Source organism: Heterodontus francisci, chromosome 1, assembly GCF_036365525.1.
Source record: "Heterodontus francisci isolate sHetFra1 chromosome 1, sHetFra1.hap1, whole genome shotgun sequence".
Classification (NCBI taxonomy): domain Eukaryota; kingdom Metazoa; phylum Chordata; class Chondrichthyes; order Heterodontiformes; family Heterodontidae; genus Heterodontus; species Heterodontus francisci.
Genome location: NC_090371.1, coordinates 252712480 through 252734981, shown reverse-complemented (window position 1 = coordinate 252734981; position 22502 = coordinate 252712480). Strand labels below are relative to the sequence as shown.

The 22502-nt window shown below is 42.1% G+C and overlaps 1 protein-coding gene across 1 annotated transcript in view; it reads right to left on the bottom strand.

Moving 5' to 3' along the window:
• The window catches only part of LOC137372112 (ADP/ATP translocase 4-like), a 138154-nt gene that overhangs the window by 70586 nt on the left and 45066 nt on the right, over positions 1-22502 (bottom strand). The window contains exon 5 of the mRNA XM_068035581.1: positions 10317-10471. Within this exon, the coding sequence (XP_067891682.1) occupies positions 10317-10471 (155 nt within the window). The remainder of the gene's footprint in view (positions 1-10316; positions 10472-22502) is intronic.

Sequence of the window (22502 nt, the reverse complement as noted above, 5' to 3'; positions counted from 1 at the left end):
TCTGTTACTATCTTCACCTGGTCTTCTTGTTAACAGGGTTTAATTTTAAACACACTGTGTTTTGAGCTCCCCCTTTGTGAATTCTTGTTCACAACTTATCAATTATAAGGCAAAGAAATGAGCACAAGCAGGCTTTCTTTGGTTTGAAGTAAGATAAATTTATTAAACCTTAAACTGTAATGCGGTTAACGCCTATGGATATACAACGAGCCCATGCTTGCATGCACACATGATACAGACGTGCAAATAGGGACAGAAAAGAGCAGAAGATAAGTAGAACAGTTTGAGGCAATATCTTGTTACAGTTTCTCGAACTCGCTGCAGTCCTTGATTGAAGAAATGGTCTTGCGTTTTGTTGGGGCCCAGTATTCGTCTTAAACCTTGTTCACGTAGGAGACAGTTCTCTCTTTGAGTTTACGTGTCTTCACAAGATTCAGTTCCATGGGAAAGAGATGGAGGTAGGCAGACAGGGAAGATGTTCTCAGTTCATGATCACACGGCGTACTCTATCTTCCAATTCCTTTGTTGGGAGTTCAAACTCAAAAAAAATCCCAGGTTGCAGGTTAGTCAGGCTAGTTCCTTATATGGAACAGTCTCTCTTGCGAGGTTTCTACCTTAGCAGTCTCTGGAATGCTAGCTCCCCTCAACTTCAACGTCTAGTAATCAAAAGTTCATTGTTGGTTGAACGAATCAGGGCATGGCCCTGTTCCAACACTGTCGGTTACCATGGAAATGTCTTTTCGGTCAGGGGCTTGCAATTTTCAGTTTTAATGTTCATGTGGCGAAATCATGCGTGCCTCAATCCTGGCAGGTTAGGGGTTTGCCTGACACTGTACACAGTACTCCAGATGTGGTCTAACCAATGCCCTGTATAACTGAAGCGTAACCTCCCTACTTTTGTATTCAATTCCCCTCGCATTAAGCAATAACAATCTATTAGCTTCCCTAATTACATGCTGGACCCGCATACTAATCTTTTGCCATTCATGCAGTAGGACGCCCAGATCCCTCTGCATCTCAGAGCTCTGCAATCTCTCACCATTTAGATTAGGGTTGTCCGGCAGAGGGCCGCATTATGATTTTTGCTCGGCCCAGAGGGCCGGTGAGCAAATTTCGAAAGATAAAAGCATTAAAAATTTATCTTACTAATAAAAACAAAAAATGTGTATTTTTGTGAAGAAACTTTAAATGAGAAGACTAATTTTTTGACTTACTGTCTCTCCGTTCACCCCTCTCCCCATTTCTCCCCTCGCTCTTTGTTTCCCCCCCCCCCTCTCTCCGTTATCTCTCTCTCTCTCTCTGTTCCCCGCCCCCAACTCCCCCTCTCGCTTTCCCTTTTTCTGACAGTTGCACGGAGCAGGAGTGCTCAGCACAGCTGCTTTGTGATTGGTCAGTTTGTTTAAAAACATCATGCCGAGTTTCACAGATGACAGCTGTTGAAGCAGGAATGCACTTCCCAACATCGGACAGATTCAGGGTTTTCTGGCGGGCTTTTTAAAAAAAGTTGGAAAACCCTGAATCTGGACGATGTTGGGAAGTGCGTTCCTGCTTCAGCAACTGTTAGCTGTGAAACTCAGCGCAATATTTCTAAAAAGGCCGGTCTGTAGGAAGACAAAGGGAAATTTCCCATCTCCAGTCATGGAGCCTTGACAAGGGTGACGAATGGCTGTGGGCTAATGGAAACCTTTAGTGGGTCGGATCCTGGCCCAAGGGCCGTATGTTGGACAACCCTGATTAGAAAATATGTTTCTTTGTTATTCTTCCTGCCAAAATGGACAATTTCACATTTTCCCATATTATACTCCATTTGCCAGATCTTTTCCCACTCACTTAACCTATCTATATGCCTTTGTAGCCTCCTTATGTCCTTTTCACGACTTAATTTCCTACCTATCTTTGTGTCAGCAGCAAATTTAGCAACCATGCCTTCAACCAAGTCATTTATATAAATTGCTAGAAGTTGAGGCCCTAGCACTGATCCCTGCGGCACACCACTCGTTACATCTTGCCAATCAGAAAAAAAGACCCATTTATGCCTACTCTGTTTCCTGTTAGCTAGCCAATCTTCTATCCGTGCCAATATGTTACCCCCTACACCATGAGCTTTTATTTTCAGCAATCATCTTTGATGTGGTACCTTATCAAAAGCCTTCTGGAAATCTAAGTACAGTGCTGTACCGGTTCCTTTATCCACAGCATATGTAACTTCTTCAAAGAACTCCAATAAATCTGTTAAACATGATTTCCCTTTCACAAAACCATGTTACTCTGCCTGATTATCTTGAATTTTTCTAAGTGTCCTGCTATAACGTCTTTAATAATAGCTAACATTTTCCCTGTGACAGATGTTAACCTAACTGGCCTGTAGTTTCCTGCTTTCTGTCTGCCTCCCTTTTTGAATAAAGGAGTTACATTCACTATTTTCCAATGTAAGGAACCTTGCCCAAATCTAGGGAATTTTGGAAAATTAAAATCAACACATCAACTATCTCAACAGCCACTTCTTTTCAGACCCTAGGATGAAGTCCATCGGGACCTGGGGACTTGTCAGCCCACAGCTCTAACAATTTTCTCAGTACCACTTCCCTGGTGATTGTAATTTTCTTGAGTTCCTCCCCCCCTTCTATTTCCTGATTTACAGCTATTTCGGGAAGTTACTTATATCTTCTACAGTGAAGACCAATGGAAAATACCTGTTCAATTCATCTGCCATCTCCTTATTCTTCATTATTAATTCCCCAGACTTGTTTTCTATAGAGCCAATGCTCACTGTGTTAATTCTTTTCTTTTTTAAGTATCTATAGAAACTTACTATCTGTTTTTCTATTTCTAGCTAGCTTCCTCTCGTACTCTAAATTTTCCCTCCTTACTAATCTTTTAGTCATTCTTTGCTGTTTTTTTATATTCTCTACAATCTTCTGACCTACCACCCATCTTTGCACAATTATATGCTTTTTCTTTAAGTTTGATGGTATCTTTAACTTTTTTAGTTAACCATGGATGGTGGGTCCTACCCTTGGAATTTTTCTTTCTCGTTGGAATGTATCTATTCTGTGTATTCTGAAATATCCCCTTAAATGTCTGCCACTGCATATCTATTGACCTATTCCTTAACCTACTTTGCCAGTTCACTGTTTTCTTGCTCTCATAATTGCCCTTATTTAAGTTTAAAATACTAGTCTTAGACCCACTCTTCTCTCGCTCAAACTGAATGTTCTGATATGCACTGTTGCTAAAGCGGTGAAAGATTTTTTAAAAATGAATGGGTCACACTGCTTATTGCAATCTGTTCCATATATTTCTGTGATCTATGAACACCTCACCACTTACCACCATTTTAGTTAAAAAGTTTTTCCTGCATATCCTATTTTCTTTTGTTGCCCTTAATTTGTAAATATGATCCCTTTTGCTTAAATTCTGTACATGGCAGGGATGCTAAAAATTGGATCCAACCTGTTCAAACCACTTCTATCACATCCCCTCTCAAATTTTCTCTTTTCAAGAGAGAAAAGATTCAGGATATTCAAGCTTTTATCATACATCATTCGCTTAAGTTCTGGGATCAACTGTGTAGCCATTCCCTATATCTACTCTGGAGACCAAAGCTGCATGCTTCAGATGTTCTCTCATCAGGAACAAATACAGTTTTAAAATGACCTCTCGATTTATGTTATATCCCTTGCTATGCACCCAACATTGTTTACTTTAAATAAAAAAGGAATCTGGGAATATTGTGCGATTGATTTTAGTGACCCGTATACTAAAACTCAACGAACTCTCTCTTGCCCCAAGGTCTCAAGTATATTTCCATTTAGCATATAATCCACATCAACATTCCCACTGTCAAATCTCGTAAAATTATAGATAAATTTCATTTTCCATTTGCAAGCTCTTTAAGCTCCTTTTCAATTTGTGTATGTTTACATTAATCATTTAATTTGGTACCAAATTGATATCGTCTGCAAATCTGAACACTTTAGATAAAATTCTTCCCTTTAAATCATTTCTAAGAATTATCCACAGCCATCCAACTATGAACCATGTAACACTCCACTGTTAACTGGCTTCTAACCAGATTATCTGCCCATACACTTCTACTCATTACTGTCTACCAACTAACCATTTGCTAATCCAATTTAATACATATGCATCTATCCCAGGGGCTTGGCACTTGATGCAGCAGTCTATTGTATGAGGCAGTGCCAAATGCCTGCCTGTAATCCAGATAGATCAATAACATCAATATCGCTCCTGTAAAATAAATAAATTGAAACGGCTGGAGAAAAATATTGGAGGGACACCTCTTTCTGGTACAGGTGTGAATGGCTGTGCTCTAAAATTCAATGAGTATTAAGCAACTCTTCTCAAAGGAAGATGGAACAAAAAAAACTAATAACACCGGTAAAACACCCAAATGCCTGACTCACCGTAACCTTGGATGATTCCTCAGAGACACCCAATCACAGAATTCCATGCTTTCTGTGACAAAGCAAGACAGGGCGATCAAAAGCTGGCATAGCCTGAACTGTCTGCACTCACCATTTCTGCACCCTGGCACATCTACCTGACAGTGATCTTGGGGAACTATTTTATCATGTGTCTGGGTCAGCTGAGATGTGCCATCTGTTGCAACAATACCTGCAGCATAAAGCTATCACTTTGGTGATACTAACAATCAATCATGGCCTGAGACATGCCTCTGGAATGTTGCAACACTTACCTAAGGGGATGCTGAGAAGAGAGGAACACCAAATCATTCTCACAAAGCAACACATCCACTTCAGCAACCACCAGCCAGAGGTTAGGTGCTGGGTGCTGTCACGTGCCTGTAGTCTCCCACCTATACCTTGATTTGCCGTTCCCTTAATTTTTTCATGCTGTTTTAGGCCCTAGCCCCAATAACCCAGGCAAAAGCTGCCAGTGGATTGAGATGACTTTTAAGACAACACAAAACTTTTCATAATTTTTGACGTCTTGTTAATTGCTCCCTCCTGTACATTTCCCATAGGCAATTTTCTGCTTTCACCATCACTGTGCTCCCTAACTTCACCATCTGTCCAAATTTGTACTCGATGCTATGATATTGTGATGGTCTAGGAAAACTCGGTACAACCAACAAACCTCTACTTCAGTATATTTGAAACCTGCCAGTCGCCATTCTGAAACAAATGATGTCAAAACTGGAAAACCAACGTTACTGTATCAGGCAGAAAAACTTCTGCTACATAAATGAATCCACCTTCAAGGTCTGTACTTACAGTATGTGGTCATTTATATTGCCATTTTTGGTTACCATTTGGTAAGTTATGTATTTTCTTCATATTTCTTCACATGTGTTTTCTTATTAGCGAGAGGCAGCATGGTTTTGTGAAGGGGAGGTCATGTCTCACTAACTTGGTTGAGTTTTTTGAGGAAGTGGATGTTGTCTATATGGACTTCAGTAAAGCCTTTGACAAGGTCCCTCATGGCAGACTGGTACAAAAGGTGAAGTCACACGGGATCAGAGGTGAGCTGGCAAGATGGATACAGAACTGGCTCTGTCATAGAAGACAGAGGGTAGCAGTGGAAGGGTGCTTTTCTGAATGGAGGGCAGTGACTAGTGGTGTTCCACAGGGATCAGTGCTGGGACCTTTGCTCTTTGTAGTATATATAAATGATATGGAGGAAAATGTAGCTGGTCTGATTAGTAAGTTTGCGGACGACACAAAGGTTGGTGGAGTTGCAAATAGTGATGAGGATTGTCAGAGGATACAGCAGGATATAGATCGGTTGGAGACTTGGGCGGAGAAATGGCAGATGGAGTTTAATCCGGACAAATGTGAGGTAATGCATTTTGGAAGATCTAATACAGGTGGGAAGTATACAGTAAATGGCAGAACCCTTAGGAGTACTGACAGGCAGAGAGATCTGGGCGTACAGGTCCACAGGTCACTGAAAGTGGTAACGCAGGTGGATAAGGTAGTCAAGAAGGCATACGGCATGCTTGCCTTCATTGGTCGGGGCATAGAGTATAAAAATTGGCAAGTCATGCTGCAGCTGTACAGAACTTTAGTTAGGCCACACTTACAATATCGCGTGCAATTCTGGTCGCCACACTACCAGAAGGACATGGAGGCTTTGGAGAGGGTACAGAAGAGGTTTACCAGGATGTTGCCTGGTCTGGAGGGCATTAGCTATGAGGAGAGGTTGGATAAACTCGGATTGTTTTCACTGGAACGACGGAGGTGCAGGGGCGACATGATAGAGGTTTACAAAGTTATGAGTGGCATGGACAGAGTGGATAGTCAGAAGCTTTTGCCCAGGGTGGAAGAGTCAGTTCCTAGGGGACATAGGTTTAAGGTGCGAGGGGCAAAGTTTAGAGGGGATGTGCGAGGCAAGTTCTTTACACAGAGGGTGGCGAGTGCCTGGAACTTGCTACCAGGGGAGGTGGTGGAAGCAGGTACGATAGCGACGTTTAAGAGGCATCTTGACAAATACATGAATAGGTTGGGAATAGCGGGATACGGTCCGCGGAAGGGCAGAAGGTTTTAGTTTAGATAGGCATCAAGATCGGCGCAGGCTTGGAGGGCCGAATGGCCTGTTCCTGTGCTGTACCGTTCTTAGTTCATCTTCTCCTGGACTATTGCCTGACAACAGCCACCTACTATATTTCAGCTAGTCTAGCTTGCTACCATGTACACAAAAGTCAAGTAAGTTGACTTGCATTTGTTTCCCTCCCTCCTACAGGGAAAAGTTTAAATTTTTCTAGATGTCTCAGTTAAGTTCAGGAACAAAGCATCTGAGAATCACAATGAAGAGCTTGTATCCTAACACTGCATCAGAACTCCAATAGATTGTCACAAAATAAAGCATTTTATCTAAGATACAGCATGGTACTAACTTTTTAAATTGTCCCTCGTGGGGGAATCTAGAACTCAGGGGAACAGTTTCAGAATAAGGGGTCTCCCATTTAAGATGGACACGATGAGGAATTTCTTCTCTCAGAAGGTCATGAATGTTTGAAATTCTCTAGGCCAGAGAGCAGTGGAGGCTGGGTCATTGAATATATTCAAGACTGAGTTCGACAAATTTTCGATCGATAAGGATTATGAGGGGCAAGCAGGAAAGTGGAGTTGAAGCCACAATCAGATCAGCCATGATCTTACTGAATGGTGGAAAAGGCTCTAGGGGCCTTAATGCAGTGCATTAAGCAGTTTAATCAATGGCCACCTTCTCCCCATAATCCTGGACATTTTTCCTTTTTGGATAACCCACGCGGTCACAGGGAGAACTTGCAAACTCCGCACAGGCAGTACCCAGAATCGAACCCGGGTCACTGGAGCTGTGAGGCTGCGGTGCTAACCACTGCGCCACTGTTCCGCCCAACAACATATTTGTATAGCACCTTTAATGTAATAAAATGTCCCAAGGCACTTCATAGGAGCATTATAAAACAAAATATGACAGCAAACCACATGAGGTGATATTAGGTTGGATGACCAAAAGCTTGGTTAAAGGGTGAGAATTTTAAAATCAAGACATTGCCTGACAGGCAGCCAATGCAAGTCAGCAAGCACAAGGGTGACAGGTGAACAGGACTTGGTGCGAGTTAAGACCACGACAACAGAATTTTGGATAACCTCAACTTTACAGAGAGTAGAATGTGGGAGACCAGCTAGGAGTGCATTATACTTGTTAAGTCTAGAGGTAATGAAGGCATGAATGAGGGTTGCAGCAGCAGATAAGCTGAGACAGGGTGAAGTCGGGCAATGTTAAGGAGGTGGAAATAGGCGATCTTAGTGATGGCGCAAATATGTGGTTGGAAGCTTATGTCAGGGTCAAATGTGACAGTCTGGTTAAGTCTCTCAAATTTGCCAGGGAGAGGGATGGAATGAGTAGCTAGAGAATGGAGTTTGGAATAGCAACTGAAAACAATAGCTTCAGTCTTCACAATATTTAAGTGGAGGAAATTTCTGCACTGGACGTGCAATAGTGGAGGAGTTGAGAGAGATGCTGGTAGGGTAGAGCTGGGTGTCGTCAATGTATAAGTTAAAACCAATGCTGTGCTTTTGGAAGATGTTGCCGAGGGGCATCATGTAGATGAGAAATAACGGAGGGCTAAGGATAGATCCTTGGGGGACCCCAGAGGTAACAGTGCAGGAGCAGGAAGAGAAGCCACTGCAAGTGATACCCTGGCTTTGATGAGATAGATGAGAATGGAACCAGGTGAAAGCATTCCTAGCTGGACGACAATGCAGAGGCATTGGAAGAGGATGGTCAACCGTGTCAAAGGCTGCAGACAGCTCAAAAAGGATGAGATAAAGATAATTTACCTTTGTTACAGTCACAGAATGCCATTTGCAACATTGATAACAGCTGTTTTGGTACTGTGGCAAGGGCAGAAACCTGATTGGAGAGATTCAAACATGGAGTTTCTGGGAAAGATAAGCATGGATTTGGGAGGTGATAACACATTCAAAGACTTAGGAAAAGAAAGGGGGTTGGAGATGAGGCAGTAGTTTGGAGATTTGAAGGACAACACCTGAAGAGAGAGAATTGTTAATAATATTGGTTAACATGGGGACCAGGAGGGGAAGTTGGATGTCAGCAGTTTAGTGGGAATAAGTTTGAGGGAGCAGGAAGTGGGTCTCATGGACAAGAAGACCTTGGAGAGGACATGAGGGGAGATAGGAGAGAAACTAGAGAAAGATGTGAGTTCAGGGCTAGGGCAGGGGGGATATTTAGAGGAAGTTTGACCCGGTAGGCGAGTGGAAGGAAAGGACTTGGCAGAGGCAGCTGATTGGGTGGGCTTGATCCTAGTGATAAAGAAGTCCAGGAGCTCCTTGCACTTATTGTTGGAGGTGAGGGTGGAAGAGACAAGGGAAAGGGGTTTAAGATGACTGTCTGCAGTAGAAACAAGCCGGGGGTTTTCTTGCATTCGAGGATGATCCTGGAATAGTGAGCAGTTTTAGCAGATGAGAGAAGGACCTGATAGTGCTTTATGTGCTCCTGCCAGATCTGGCAATGGATGGCTAAACCGTTACTAGCCATACCCTTCCATCGTCTGTGTCCTTAGACTTAAGGGAACATAGATGAGAGTCATATCAGGAGGAATGTCCAGGGTGAGAGAGAGTAATGGCTTTATTGGGGACTAGGGCTTCAAAGGTGGAGGCGAGGGTGCAGTCTATTTATTATTATATAATTGGCTTCTAGATTTTCTTCTATTTTCTCCTTTAGAATAGCTCAGTTTGTCAAAGACTGGTAAAGGCCAGCTTGGGTCTGCAAATGAAACCCGATCCGAGCCCGACAGAACCACATCCGGCCCGAGCCGGCCAGAGTCCTTTCATTTTTTCCCACGCCCGACTCGATCATCAGTTAACCTGGCTTCCGTTTTTCACTTTGTTGCTTATCTGCACAAGCTTAAAAAAAAAACTGTAACTAAACAATCTTTCAAGTCCAAAAAATACATTAACATTGGAGCCACGTACCGGAGGTGGTGATAGAGTGAGTCCAACCCGGCCTGGAATGCTGGAACCGGAAGAGCGACCCGACCCCGACACATGTCGTTGGGACCCGTCAGGTTCGGGTCGGGTAGCCATCCTCTAAAGACTGGTGTTTGGTGTTTTGGGGTCAAGCTATTCAATGCAATACAAGCATCTTGCGGGATTTATTCACTAAATATTTGATTGGCAGCTTTTTAAAATTTACCAGTTATTTTAATCTGCTTGCTACTGGGTACCTCTTGAAGGTATTTATCAATCTGTCTTGTTAAAATTGATATCTGTCTAAGGCCCTCAAAGATAGACAGGCAGGCTAATGAACATTTCTGGGTAGTGAGAAAAAAGGAGCTGTTAAGAATATTGTTTATATTACAGTTTAGCACAGTAATTGAAAAATATTTTCTTCCATGAGGAACTAGCTAAGCTTAATAATGACTGTTAAAAATGTTACATTACTACCACTGTTCATTTGCTCTTTTATTTTTTTAATAAATTTATCTTATGCTTCAACTGCCAAGCAAAGTCTTTAATGGTTGTTCTTGACCTTCCGAAGACAAGGAAGATCACAACAGGCCATATGATAAAACCAGTAGCTGAAGTAAACTGAACAGAGTTCTCTATTTGTTCCCTGGGTATACTATAACTTTACCTAAATATCTCTGGGACGATGGAACCAAAGATAGTTTGAAACATAGATGTCAAAAACATCTACAGTAACAGTTAAAAAAATGCCTCACAGTATATTTAGATGTCAATAGATAGCTGAGAATACACCATACTCAGCAAGTAAACATAAAATTTTCACTCATTCTGAACAGACATGTTTTAAAACATTACCTTGATTGTGTCATAGCACCCAAAGTAGGAAGCTCGATACACAATAATGCCATTCACTGAAACAACAAATCCCTGATAAAGTCCCCGAGGCCCATCCCGCTGTGCAATTTTCACGATACAATCAGCAAGGCCTGTAAATTGCCGCTCCTTAGCACCTACAGTTTAAAAGAACATGCTTAGTTACATTAAAATATGTATAAGCTACAATACAAATTCCTATATAAAATTTGTGGATAATTGTGAAGTTGAAAGATGCTGAACCAGTGAGTCCACTGTGGTTGCACAACACAAATTAATTACATTAATTGGGTTAAATTTTCTCAGTGGGTTATACTCTCACTTGAGTCAGGTTCTAAACCCCACTCCAGGACTTGAGCACATAATTTAGGCTGACACTTCAGTGTAATAGTGAAGGAGTGATACATTATTGCAGATGCCGTTTTTCCAGATGAGACATAAAGCAATTTATGTGGTTTAGATGGATGTAAAATTTTATATGGCAATGTTTAAATAGAAGGGCTTGTTCTGGGCATCAGTCCATCCTACAAATATCACAACAAGATTACTGGTCATTCATTTTATTTTCTCTTTGTGGGACCTTGTTGTCCACAAATTAGCTGTCATCTCTGTCTATATAACAATAGTGACTGCACTTCAAATATAACTGATGGATGTGTAGCACTTTAGAATATTCTGAGGACTTGATAAGCTGTGTTTCTGACTTGCTATAAAGAGGAAAAAGCAAAGCTACCAAAGGATAACTTACACTAACAGCTGAAGAGGGCAGGTGTTGGGATTTCAAGGGTGAACTGCTGTGTTCCATTGTGCTGTCAGATTGTGTGCAAGAATCCAAGCAAATGGGATCTGCATTAGGAAAGGATTTAGAGACACTTGTATGCACTATAACTGTTTAACTACTAAACCATCAGAGATAGATCAGCATAGATGTAGGGATGTTGATTTAAAAGATAAACCTAGTAAACCACTGAGGAATCAGCAGAGACCAGATGCCAGTGCCTGTAACCATTAAATCCAAGTATTAACACTTTACCCAGTAATCAAAGTACCAAAACAGCTGAGAAATCAGTGCCTTTACCCACAAAACCCAGAGGAAAACTCATTTAACAAAAAAGAACTTCTGTTGTATTTGTGAATCTTATTTTGTGACATATTTAGTGAAGTTGTGGATCCAGTTGTTTTCCAGCTATGGGCTGACAGCTGGTTATATACATACTGCAACATTTTACAGAAACAACAAGGTACCAAGAGTACTGAACATCATTTTTGATCCATCTGACACAAGGCACCTGAAGTAAAAGGTTCACTGTCAGGACATGTTTATTCTAATCTCTGCCATACTTACAATAACATGAATTTCCCACATCCATTCGCTTGTTCAATTTGGCTGCCACTCGGGACCGACATCCATTACTTCTATCTTTCCTTTCTGATTTTACTATATTTTGGACTCTTCTCTGCTGTCTCTTACATTTACGTTTACCTGGTTATACCACCTTTCATTTCTCCCCTCTTAGGTATTTCTCCTTATACCCAAATTCAACCCCAAATCCTCACAATTACTCTGCTTTCCTGCACTCCTGCCTGAATACCCTTGAATAAGCCTAGAGGAACCGCCTGTGCCACTTTTGGCATCCTCCTTTCTGAACCTCCTTGCTCAACACACCTGCTGGGGGATCACCTTCCTAACTTCCTTGATTTTCTGGTCACCCTATCCACCATTACCTTCCTGGACTTGATAAGCAGCTTAATCATCACCCTTGTCTGAATTTCTTCCCAGAATATCTGTTCAGCAGTGAACAAGGTTTTTGCCATCTACAATCATATTACGGATGACTGCATAGGCATTCTGGCTTTGACTGAAACTTGGCTCATGGGTGGTGACACATTGTCTCTTATGGGAGCCTCCTTGTCATGCTATACTTTTCACTACCTGCCACACCCAAACTGCCATGGTGGTAGCATGGTGCTTATCACCAAAGATTAATCCCTCTGCTCCTCTAGGTCTTTCTCCTCCTTTGAGCACATCACCATGTCCTGCCGCTCTTATCGCCTCAATCTACTTCAATGGTATAAGATGGAAATGGTCCACAGGAAACTGGGAAAATCTGTTAATGGGTAAAATGACAGACGATCAGTGTTCAAAAAATAATTTAATATAGAACCAGTTTATACCCCTAAGGGGCAAGAGCCCTACTTGCCAAAAAAAGTCAGCCATGGACAACTACAGAGGTAAGAAAGAACAGAAAGAGAAAGGATACAGAAATGCACAAAATAGCACAATAATGGTGAACGGGTAAGATACAAACAACAAAGGGTGAGAAAACAGATAGTAAGAGCTATAAAAAGGGAGTATGACAAGAAACTTGCAACAGATATCAAAAGCAACATAAAAAACTTTTACAATCATATTAGGTGGTCAGGAACAACGTGGGCCCCTTGAAAATAAATACTGATATCGCTAATAAAAATAAGGAAATGGCAGACATGTTGAATAATTACTTTGTATCAGTTGTTACAGCCATGTGAATCAGAGGCGTGGGTGGTTCCCACTGTTCAACTCCCACCTGACTGCAGCAAGTGTTTTTATTATTAGGGTTTTAGCTCTTTTGTGTTTTATTTGTCAAATCAACACACAGCAACAGGTTTTCTTGTAGGTTTAAAAGAGAAGATTGATTATTTATTGAGAAATATGCTTTATCCTGAAATTGTCGCAACTGCACCCACTCACGTATTAACTCACACACGCAGAGAAAAAGAGGCAAGTGGATTGAAGTGAGGTAGGCTTTCCGGGTTCACAGTAAACCTGTTGAATTCTCTTGGAGGTCAAGTTCGCTTTAGTTGCAGGCCGGAGGCGTTTGTAGATTTCTCTGTCGGTTGAAAGTTCAGTTTGAAGACAGGGGATCACTTCCAATTCACTGCTGAACAAGTTGAAATGCAGAATTCACAGCAGGGCAGCTTCCTTTTGGCTTGTTGGATTTTTCTCCCAGCTCTCAGCTGGACAAGCTTTGATGATGCTTCTTCCTGGGTCTCCCTCTCTCTCTTCAGAAAGCTACCTTTAAAGCTAAAAGTTTCGCATAGCTCACCTCTGCTTGGAGACAGAAGTTTTCCTCCCTATGGTGACTGGATGTGGCTACATCACACCTTCTTTGTTTCAGAAGAACCCATTCAATTCAAAAATGGCTCTTGATGGGTTTAGGATGGGTGCAATTGACACCTCTTAGCTTGGAATGTATTCCTTTGTTCGTACCAGACAGCAGACAGTTTGAATACACAAAGCCAAGTCTTTTGAGCTGCAGTGACCATTTGGAGCACTTTGATTACTTTTTTAAAAAAAGAAAAGTCAATTTTTATAAATCTTCAGGTTGAGTTCTTGTAGTTTTGATCGCTGCATTTATGTGAACGTCACACCTCTCCCAAAAGGGAAAGAATTAAATTTCTTGAATTTCATTTGATGTTGTTTTGAGGGGGGAGTGAGGGAGGGAGGGGGAGAAGGAAAGAAAAAAAGTAATTAAGTTTAAGGGTCACACCGCTGCACACATGGCATCAACACCTCAGTCTCACAACTAGCATTATCTGTAACAGCCATTTCTTGTTCAAGTTTAGGTTTTACAGCATCCTTTCTTTGGATGAGGCACAATTATAATATAATTTTCCTTTCTGGGGCGTCGAAAGTTTTTGCCTCAGGAAAACTTCTGTTTAGAACATGTGGTGTTTTCTTTTATGCGTATCCCACTTTTACTGTTCCAAGGCTTGTGATATGCAAATTTCCATTACTGCACTGTTCTTGGTTTTTTGCAAAACCCACTGTTTGTATAGTACTTAAACCCTTAACAATGGCTTCCACAACACATGGATTTAATAGCTCAGGTTCAGGCACATTTTATAATTCTTATCTATAGAGTGATAGTGGGTGATAATTTTTTTTTAGCCCCTGTGAGGCATCTGGGTTCTCCTCCTACACTTTGTCCTTAGTGAGTTTCAGATCTGTTTGGCTGGGTTCGGTTAGCTCTGGATTTAGAGCCTGACCCTTTGAGTTTTCGGTAGGCACATTCACACTGAAGAGATGACTAAAGTAGTGCACAGGGGAACATTTATGGATGTTATTTATATGGACTTCCAGAGGCATTTGATAAAATCCCTCAGAAGAGACTGAGCTAAAGTTGAAGCTCATGGAACTGAAAGTACATTGGCTGAGCAGCAGGAGTCAGACAGTAATGACAATGGATAGGTATTCTAATTGGCAGGATGTGACTAGTGGTGTCCTGCAAGGATCTGTGTTGGGGCCTCAACTATTCACTGCATTTATTAACAACTTAGATGATGAAATAGAGAGCCACATATCCAAATTTGTTGATGACACAAGAATAGGCAGCATTTTAAACAGTGTAGATGGAAACGTAAAATCACAGAGATATCAATTGAAAAACTGTGGCAAATGGATTTTAATATAGGCAAATGTGAAATCATCCAGTTTGGACCTAAAAAGGAAGAAAAGGGTGCACTCTCTAAATGGTGAAAAGCTAGAAACAATGACTGTTCAGGTGCATTAGATTAAAATGTCACGACCAGGTACAGAAAATTCATTATTCTGCCATTAACACTCTCTCTGTACAAATGCTTTGGCCTGGATTTTATGCAGCCCCGAGGCCAGGTCAGAGACAGTGGGGGCATGGAATATCGCAACGGGTTGCGAGGGGGCAGAGGCCCCATCGCCAAGCAATCTTCCCAGGAGTGGGATAGGCCAATGACAGCCTTCCTGCCCAGAGGCCAATTCAGGCTTTCAAGTGGTCTACTGATGGCCAATTAAGGGCCTCTTCCTGCCGCCGCTGGGATCTTACCAGTGGCATGGAGTGCCTCCACCAGACTGGGAGGGCGTCTTGTAACATGAGGCGCACTCCCTGCAGGCTTTGGGGGATCCCTTCTCAGATGGCCCACATAGGAACACCACCAGGAACCACTTTACCCCCTGGAACCACTCTCCCACGGACTACACGATCACCACCGCCCACCCCCACCTGCCAGGGCCTCCGGACTACCTCGGTGACCCTGCCTCACATATCTAAGGTTTAAAAAGACTGGAGGATTGCTCCCGGGGATCACGAAAAGGCAGAGGCAGGCTTTCTGCCGCCTTTTTGGCCTGGCACTGGGAATCCAGATGCCAACACAACATCCAGCCCTTTGTCTTGTACTAAGCTATCACTATTCCCTTTGCCCTTTGTTCCAGGACATCTTTGACATTTAATCTCTCCTGCCCTCCGTCCTATCAGAGACACCTTTTGTTCTCCTTTCCCCACCCCCCTCCTTTCACTTGCTCAAAACCTATTACATTTTTAATCTTTGCTAGTTCTGATGAAAGGTCGTAGACTTTAAACGTTAATTGTTTCTCTCTCCACAGATGCTGCCAGACCTGCAGTGTATTTCCAGCAATTTCTGTTTTTTTTTAAAAAACAGAAAATAATCAAAAAGGCAAATGGAATGCTGGCTTTAGAAGACTAGAATACAAGGGGATAGATGTTATGCTTCAGCTATACGAAGCCTGGCTATACTATCAGCAGTTCTGGGCACCATACCTTAGGAAGAATATATTGGCTGTGGAGGGTGTTAGTATAGATTTACCAAAATGTCACTTGGATTCCAAGGGTTAAATTATGAGGAGAAATTACACAAAGTAGGGTTGCATTCCATGAGATTTAAAAAGCTTACTGGGTAATTTGATCAAAGTTTTCAAGTTATTAATGGTAACAGTTAGAGTAGATAAAGAGAAATTATTTCCCTGGTTGAGGCATCTAAGACTCGAGGGATAGTCTAAAAATCAGAGCTAGACCTTTCAGGAGTGAAACAAGGAAAAACTACTACACACAATCCAAAAGGCAATTGATGCCAGATCAAATTGTTAATTTTGAATCTGAGATTGTTAGATTTTTGTTACCAAAGGTATTAAGGGGTATGGGGCAATGGCAGGTATATGGTGTTAGGTTGCAGATCAGCCATGATCTCACTCAATGGCTTAACAGACACAAGGGGCTAAATGGCCTACTCCTGTTCCCTATGCTCATTTTCTCTGCCATGCCCCCAAGCCCCACTCTGGATTTCTCAAAGACATATCACATTTCTTTCCTCCTATTTTCCCTCAGCCTTTGAACTAAGGCACTTCTCATCTTGGGATGTCAATTTCCATCTCAGTTCTCCTTGCCCTCTCTCCTGTGAATTCATAGCCCTCCTGTCCTCCCTAAACCTTGCCTTCTAATAGAAGCTCCTACCCATACATCCATCTCCCACAGTCTCGCCATTCCGATAGTTTTAATAGCTGACAAAGCCATCTCCCACCATTTTCTTGTATTTCTCACAACTAAGATATCCCTACCTCCCTTCAATCCCACTTCCTTCTGCATATGGCATTATAAATAAACTTTACCACCTTCCCCCCGCCACCCAAGTCATTTACCACTGCACTTACAAATTCCCATTTGCCATCCATTCACCACTTCTGCAGCTGTTGGTTTTCTCAGCCATTCTCTCACTTTCAACCTTTGATGCCTTTGTCTCCAACAAGACATTTATTCTTTCATCCTGTTTCCTCCCTTTGGTATGACCCCCAATTTTATTCCCTCAAGTCCAAAGGTGCAGCCTTCAGGCTATCTGGAAGGCAACTGGTTTAGCTGTCACCAGATCTAGTTGGATCACATCAAGCGCTATATAACTTTTCTCTGTCAAAACTACTCACAACTCCAGGATTACCCTTGAGAGCAAAAGTAACCCTGGCTTCTTTCCTCCACTACCAACTATTTCCTGAAACACTTCTGCCCAGCGCCAGGGTTTGGGACATCTGCTCAGGGCTGGAGCAGAACTTACAGTGGGTGGGGAAGGATCCAGTCATCGTGGTCCATGTAGGGACCAATGACAGAGGCAGGACAATGGAAGAGGTTCTGCATAGTCAGTATGAGCAGCTGGGCACCAAATTCAGAAGCAGAACCTCAAAGGTAACAATCTCGGATTACCTGAGCCACGTGCAAATTGGCATAGGGCAAATAAGATTAGAGAAATGATTGTATGGCTCAAAGACTGGTGTGGTAGAAGTGGGTTCTGGATCGTGGGGCACTGGCACCAGTAATGGGGAAAGTGGGGGCTGTATCATTAGGACGGTCTTCACCTGAACCCTGCTGGGACCAGTGTTCTAGCGAGCCGCATAACTAGGGAAGTAGAGAGGGTTTTAAGCTAAATAGTGGGGGAAAGGGATCACATTTCGGAAGATGTGGTAAATCATAGAGTAGAGAAAAAGCAAGAGAGAAAGGTAGTAATATGGGAAATGATTAACAGATTGTGACAGGAAGGGATACAGAGTACAAATCTCAGAGTTAATCAGCAGATAAGGCTAGAGGTTACAAAAATAATAAAAGGACAAAACTAAAGGCTCTGTATCTGAATGCACGTGGCATTTGAAACAAAACAGATCAACTGAGAGCGCAAATAGAAATCAGTAAGTACTATCTGATAATCATTGCAGAGACATGGCTACAGGATGACATAGAATGGGACCTAAATATTGAAGGGTATGTGACATTTAGGAATGACAGGAAGCTAGGAAAAGGTGGAGGGGTAGCTCACTTAATTAATGAAGGTATTAGCACAATAGAAAGGGATGATCTAAGTTCAGGAAACCAGGATGTAGAAGCGGTTTGGGTAGAGATGAGAAATGACAAAGGCAAGAAGTCACTTGTGGGAGTGGTGTACAGGCACCCTAAAAGTAACCACATGGGAGGATGGGGAATAAAGGAAGAAATAGTGGGAGCTTCTCAGAAAGGTCTGGCAATAATCATGGGGGACTTTAATCTACATAGAGTGCATAAATCAGATGGGCAAAGGTAGCCTAGATGAGGAGTTCATAGAATGTTCTCGGGATAGTTTCTTAGAACAGCACGTTCTGGAGCCAACTAGAGAGCAGGCTATACGAGACCTGATACTGTGCAATGAGAAAGGATTAATTACTGACTTCATAGTGAAGGCGCCCCTAGGCAGCAGTCATCATAATATGATTGAATTTTACATTCAATTTAAGGGAGAAAAGAATGGGTCTAAGATTAGTGCTCTAAACTTAAATAAGTGCAATTGTGAGAACATGAAAGCAGAGCTAGCTAAAGTGAACTGGCAAAGTAGGTTAAGGGATAGGTCAATGGAGGTGTAGTGGCAGACATTTAAGGGGATATTTCAGAATACACAAAATAGATACATTCCAACGAGAAAGAAAAATTCCAAGGGAGAATCCACCATCCATGGTTAACTAAAAAAAGTTAAAGATAGTATGAAAATTAAAGAAAAAACATTGCACAATGATGGGTGGCAGGTCAGAAGATTGGACAGGATATAAAAAACAGCAAAGAATGACTAAAAGAAAAATATGGAGGTCAAAATTAGAGTACGAGAGAAAGATAACAAGAAATACAAAAACAAACAGTAAGAGTTTCTATAGATACTTAAATAAGAAAAGTTAACAAAGCAAGCATCGGGCTGATAGAAAGTGAGCCTGGAGAATTAATGGAAAATAAGGAGATGGCAGATGTATTTGGTATTTTGTATCGGTCTTCACTCTATGTAGAGGATACAAGTAACATCCCAGAAATAGCTGTAAATCAGGAAATGGAAGGGAGAGAGGAACTCAAGAAAATTACAATCACCATGGATGTGGTATTGAGCAAATTGTTGGGAGCTGTGGTCTGACAAGTCTCAGGGTCCCTATGGACTTCATCCTAGGGTCTTAAAAGAAGTGGCTAGTGAGATAGTTGATGCATTGGTTTTAATCTTCCAAAATTCCCTAGATTTGGGGGAAGGTTCCATTAGATTGGAAAATGGCAAACGCAACCTCTTTATTCAAAAAGGGAGACAGAAAGCAGGAAACTACAGGCCAGTTAGCTTAACATCTGTCAATGGGAAAATGTTGGAAGCTATTATTAAAGACGCTATAGCAGGGCATTTAGAAAAATTCAAGATAAATCAGGCAGAGTCAACATGGTGTTGTGAAAGGGAAATCATGTTTAACCAATTTATTGGAGTTCTTTGAAGTAATAACATGTGCTTTGGATATAGGGGAACCAGTGGATGTACTGTACTTAGATTTCCATAAGGCATTTGATAAGATGCCACATCAAAGATTATTGCGGAAAAATAAAAGCTCATGGAGTAGGGGGTGGATAGAAGATTGGCTAGCTAACAGGAAACAGATAGTAGGCATAAATGGGTTATTTTCTAGTTGGCAAGATGCAACGAGTGGTATGCTGCGGGGATCAGTGCTAGGGCCTCAACTTTTTACCATTTATATAAATGACTTGGATGAAGGGACCGAAGGTATGGTTGCTAAATTTGCTGCTGACACAAAGATAGATAGGAAAGTAAGTTATAAAGAGGCCATAAGGAGGCTACAAAGACATATAGATAGGTTAAGTGAGTGGGCAAAGATCTGGCAAATGGAGTATAATGTGGGAAAAAGTGAAATTGTCCATTTTGGCAGGAAGAATAAAAAAACATATGAACTAAATGGTGAGATTTCAGAGCTCTGAGATGCAGAGGGATCTGGGTGTCCTAGTGCATGAATCGCAAAAGGTTATACAGGCCCTTTGGCCCACCGTGTCTGTGCCGGCCATCTAGCACCCAACTACGCTAATCCCATATTCCTGCACTTGGCCCGTACCCTTGTATGCTATGGTGTTTCATGTGCTCATCTAAATACTTTTTAAATGTTGTGAGGGTTCCTGCCTCCACCACCTCTTCAGGCAGTGCATTCCAGATTCCAACCACCCTCTGGGTGAAAAAACCTTTCCTCAAACCCCCCCTAAACCTCCTGCCCCTTACCCTAAATCTCTGCCCCCTGTTCTTGACCCCTCCGCCAAGGGAAAAAGTTTCTTCCTATCTATCAATGCCCCTCATAATCTTGTACACCTCAATCATGTCCCCCCTCAGCCTTCTCTGCTCCAAGGAAAACAACACTAGCCTTTTCAGTCTCTATTCATAGCTGAAATGCTCCAGCACAGGCAACATCTTGGTGAATCTCCTCTGCACCCTCTCCAATGCAATCACATCCTTCCGAAAGTGTGGTGACCAGAACTGTACACAGTACTCCAGCTGTGGCCTAACTAGCGTTTTGTATAGCTCCATCATAACCTCCCTGCTATTATATTCTATGCCTCGGCTAATAAAGGCAAGTATCCCATATGCCTTCCTAACCACCTTATCTACCTGTTCTGCTGCCTTCAGTGATCTATGCAGGTACATCATACAATCAGGAAAGCTAATAGAATGTTATAGTTTATTGCGAGGAGAATTGAATACAAAAGTAGGGTGGTTATGCTTCTGTTATACAGGGCATTGGTGCACAGTATTGGTCTCCTTATTTAAGGAAGGATGTAAATGCATTGGAAGCAGTTCAGAGAAGGTTTACTAGACTAATATCTGGAATGGGCAGGTTGTCTTACGAGGAAAGGTTGGACAGGCTAGTTTTGCATCCGCTGGAGTTTAGAAGAGTAAGAGGTGACTTGATTGAAACATAAGATCCTGAGAGGTCTTGACAGGGTGAATGTGGAAAGGATGTTTCCCCTTGTGGCTGAATCTAGAACTAGCGGTCACTGTTTTAAAAATAATGGGTCGCCCAATTAAGGCAGAGATGAGGAGAAATTTTTTCTCAGAGGGCCGTGAGTCTTTGGAACGCTCTTTCTCAAAAAGTGGTGGAAGCAGTGTCTTTAAATATTTTTAAGGCAGAGGTAGATGGATCCTTGAAAAGAAAGGGGGTGAAAGGTTATCGGGGTCTAGGTGGGAATGTGGACTTGAGGTTACAATCAGATCAGCCATGATCTTGTTGAATGGCGGAGCAGCTCGAGGGGCCGAGTGGCCTACTCGTGCTCCTAATTCGTAAGTTCTTCACTGTCTGCTTCAAGTGTGAGGGGCTTATGGACTTCTTCGTCTAAAATTGTTCAGCCGCTTCCACCCATTTTCTTTCCAACGAAGCCAACCATCCTCCCTGCCCTAGTCCTGAACCTGTGTCTCTCTGATGCCCCCTTATAACTCAACTCCTTCCATGAGACTTAGTTCTTGCTCCCTTGAATCCATTTCCACTAAACTGCTAGCTTCTTTTCCTGGGCCCTATGCCAGCTGACAAGTAAACTGTTCACTCTTCATGAGTGCAGAGACTGCAGCTGAATGCATGGCTGGAGAGATGGTGCAGGGGAAGGGCTTTAAAATTCCTGGGGCATCAGGACCTGTAGAAGCTGGATGGGTTGCACCTCAGTGGGGTGGAACCAATATCTTAGTGGGGAGGTTTGCTGGTGCCGTTGGGGAGGGTTTAAACTAGCTTGGCAGGGGGATGGGAACCTGAGTGTAGAATCAGAAGGAAGAGAAGCAAAACTGGAAGTAGAAGGCGAAACAAATTGTAAACGAGTATGGAAGGTCGAGGAAATAAAGGCTGGGAAATAGATAACAAAGGAATTGTTCGGTGATTAGTGGATATATACTTCAATGCAAGAAATCTAGTCAATAAGGCAGATGAGCTGAGGGCACAGATAGACACTTGGAAGCATAGCTATTATTGAAATGTGCCTCAAAGAAGGGAAGGAATGATAGCTCAGCATTCCTGGTTACAGGGTTTTCAGACAGGATAGAGAGGGGGATTAAACAAAAAAGTACAGAGGTCACAACATTGGTTTAAGAATCACAGCAGTGAGGAGAGATGATACGCTCAAAAGAGCATCAAACGAAGCCATGAACTGAGGAACTAAGAAGGGGCAATCACACTGCTGGGAGTATACAATAGACCCTCAAACTGTCAGAAAGAGATTGAAGAGAAATATGTAGGCAAATTACCGAAAAGTGCAGTTAGTGTAGGGGATTCCAACTACCCCAATATTAGCTGGGATAAATTCAGTGTAAAAGGTAGAGGGTGCAGAATTCTTTAAATGTACCCAGGAAAACTTTTTTTTAGCCAGTACGTAGCAAGCTCAACAAAAGAAGGGGCAGTTCTGGACTTAGTCTTAGGGAATGAAACTGGGCAGGTAGAAAGGGTATCAGTAGGAGAGCATTTTAGTGGTATTGATCATAATTCAGTTAGATTTAGAGTAGTTATGGAAAAGGATAAAGATGGAAAAAGAGTAAAAGTTTTAATTTGGGGAAGGCCAATTTTACTAA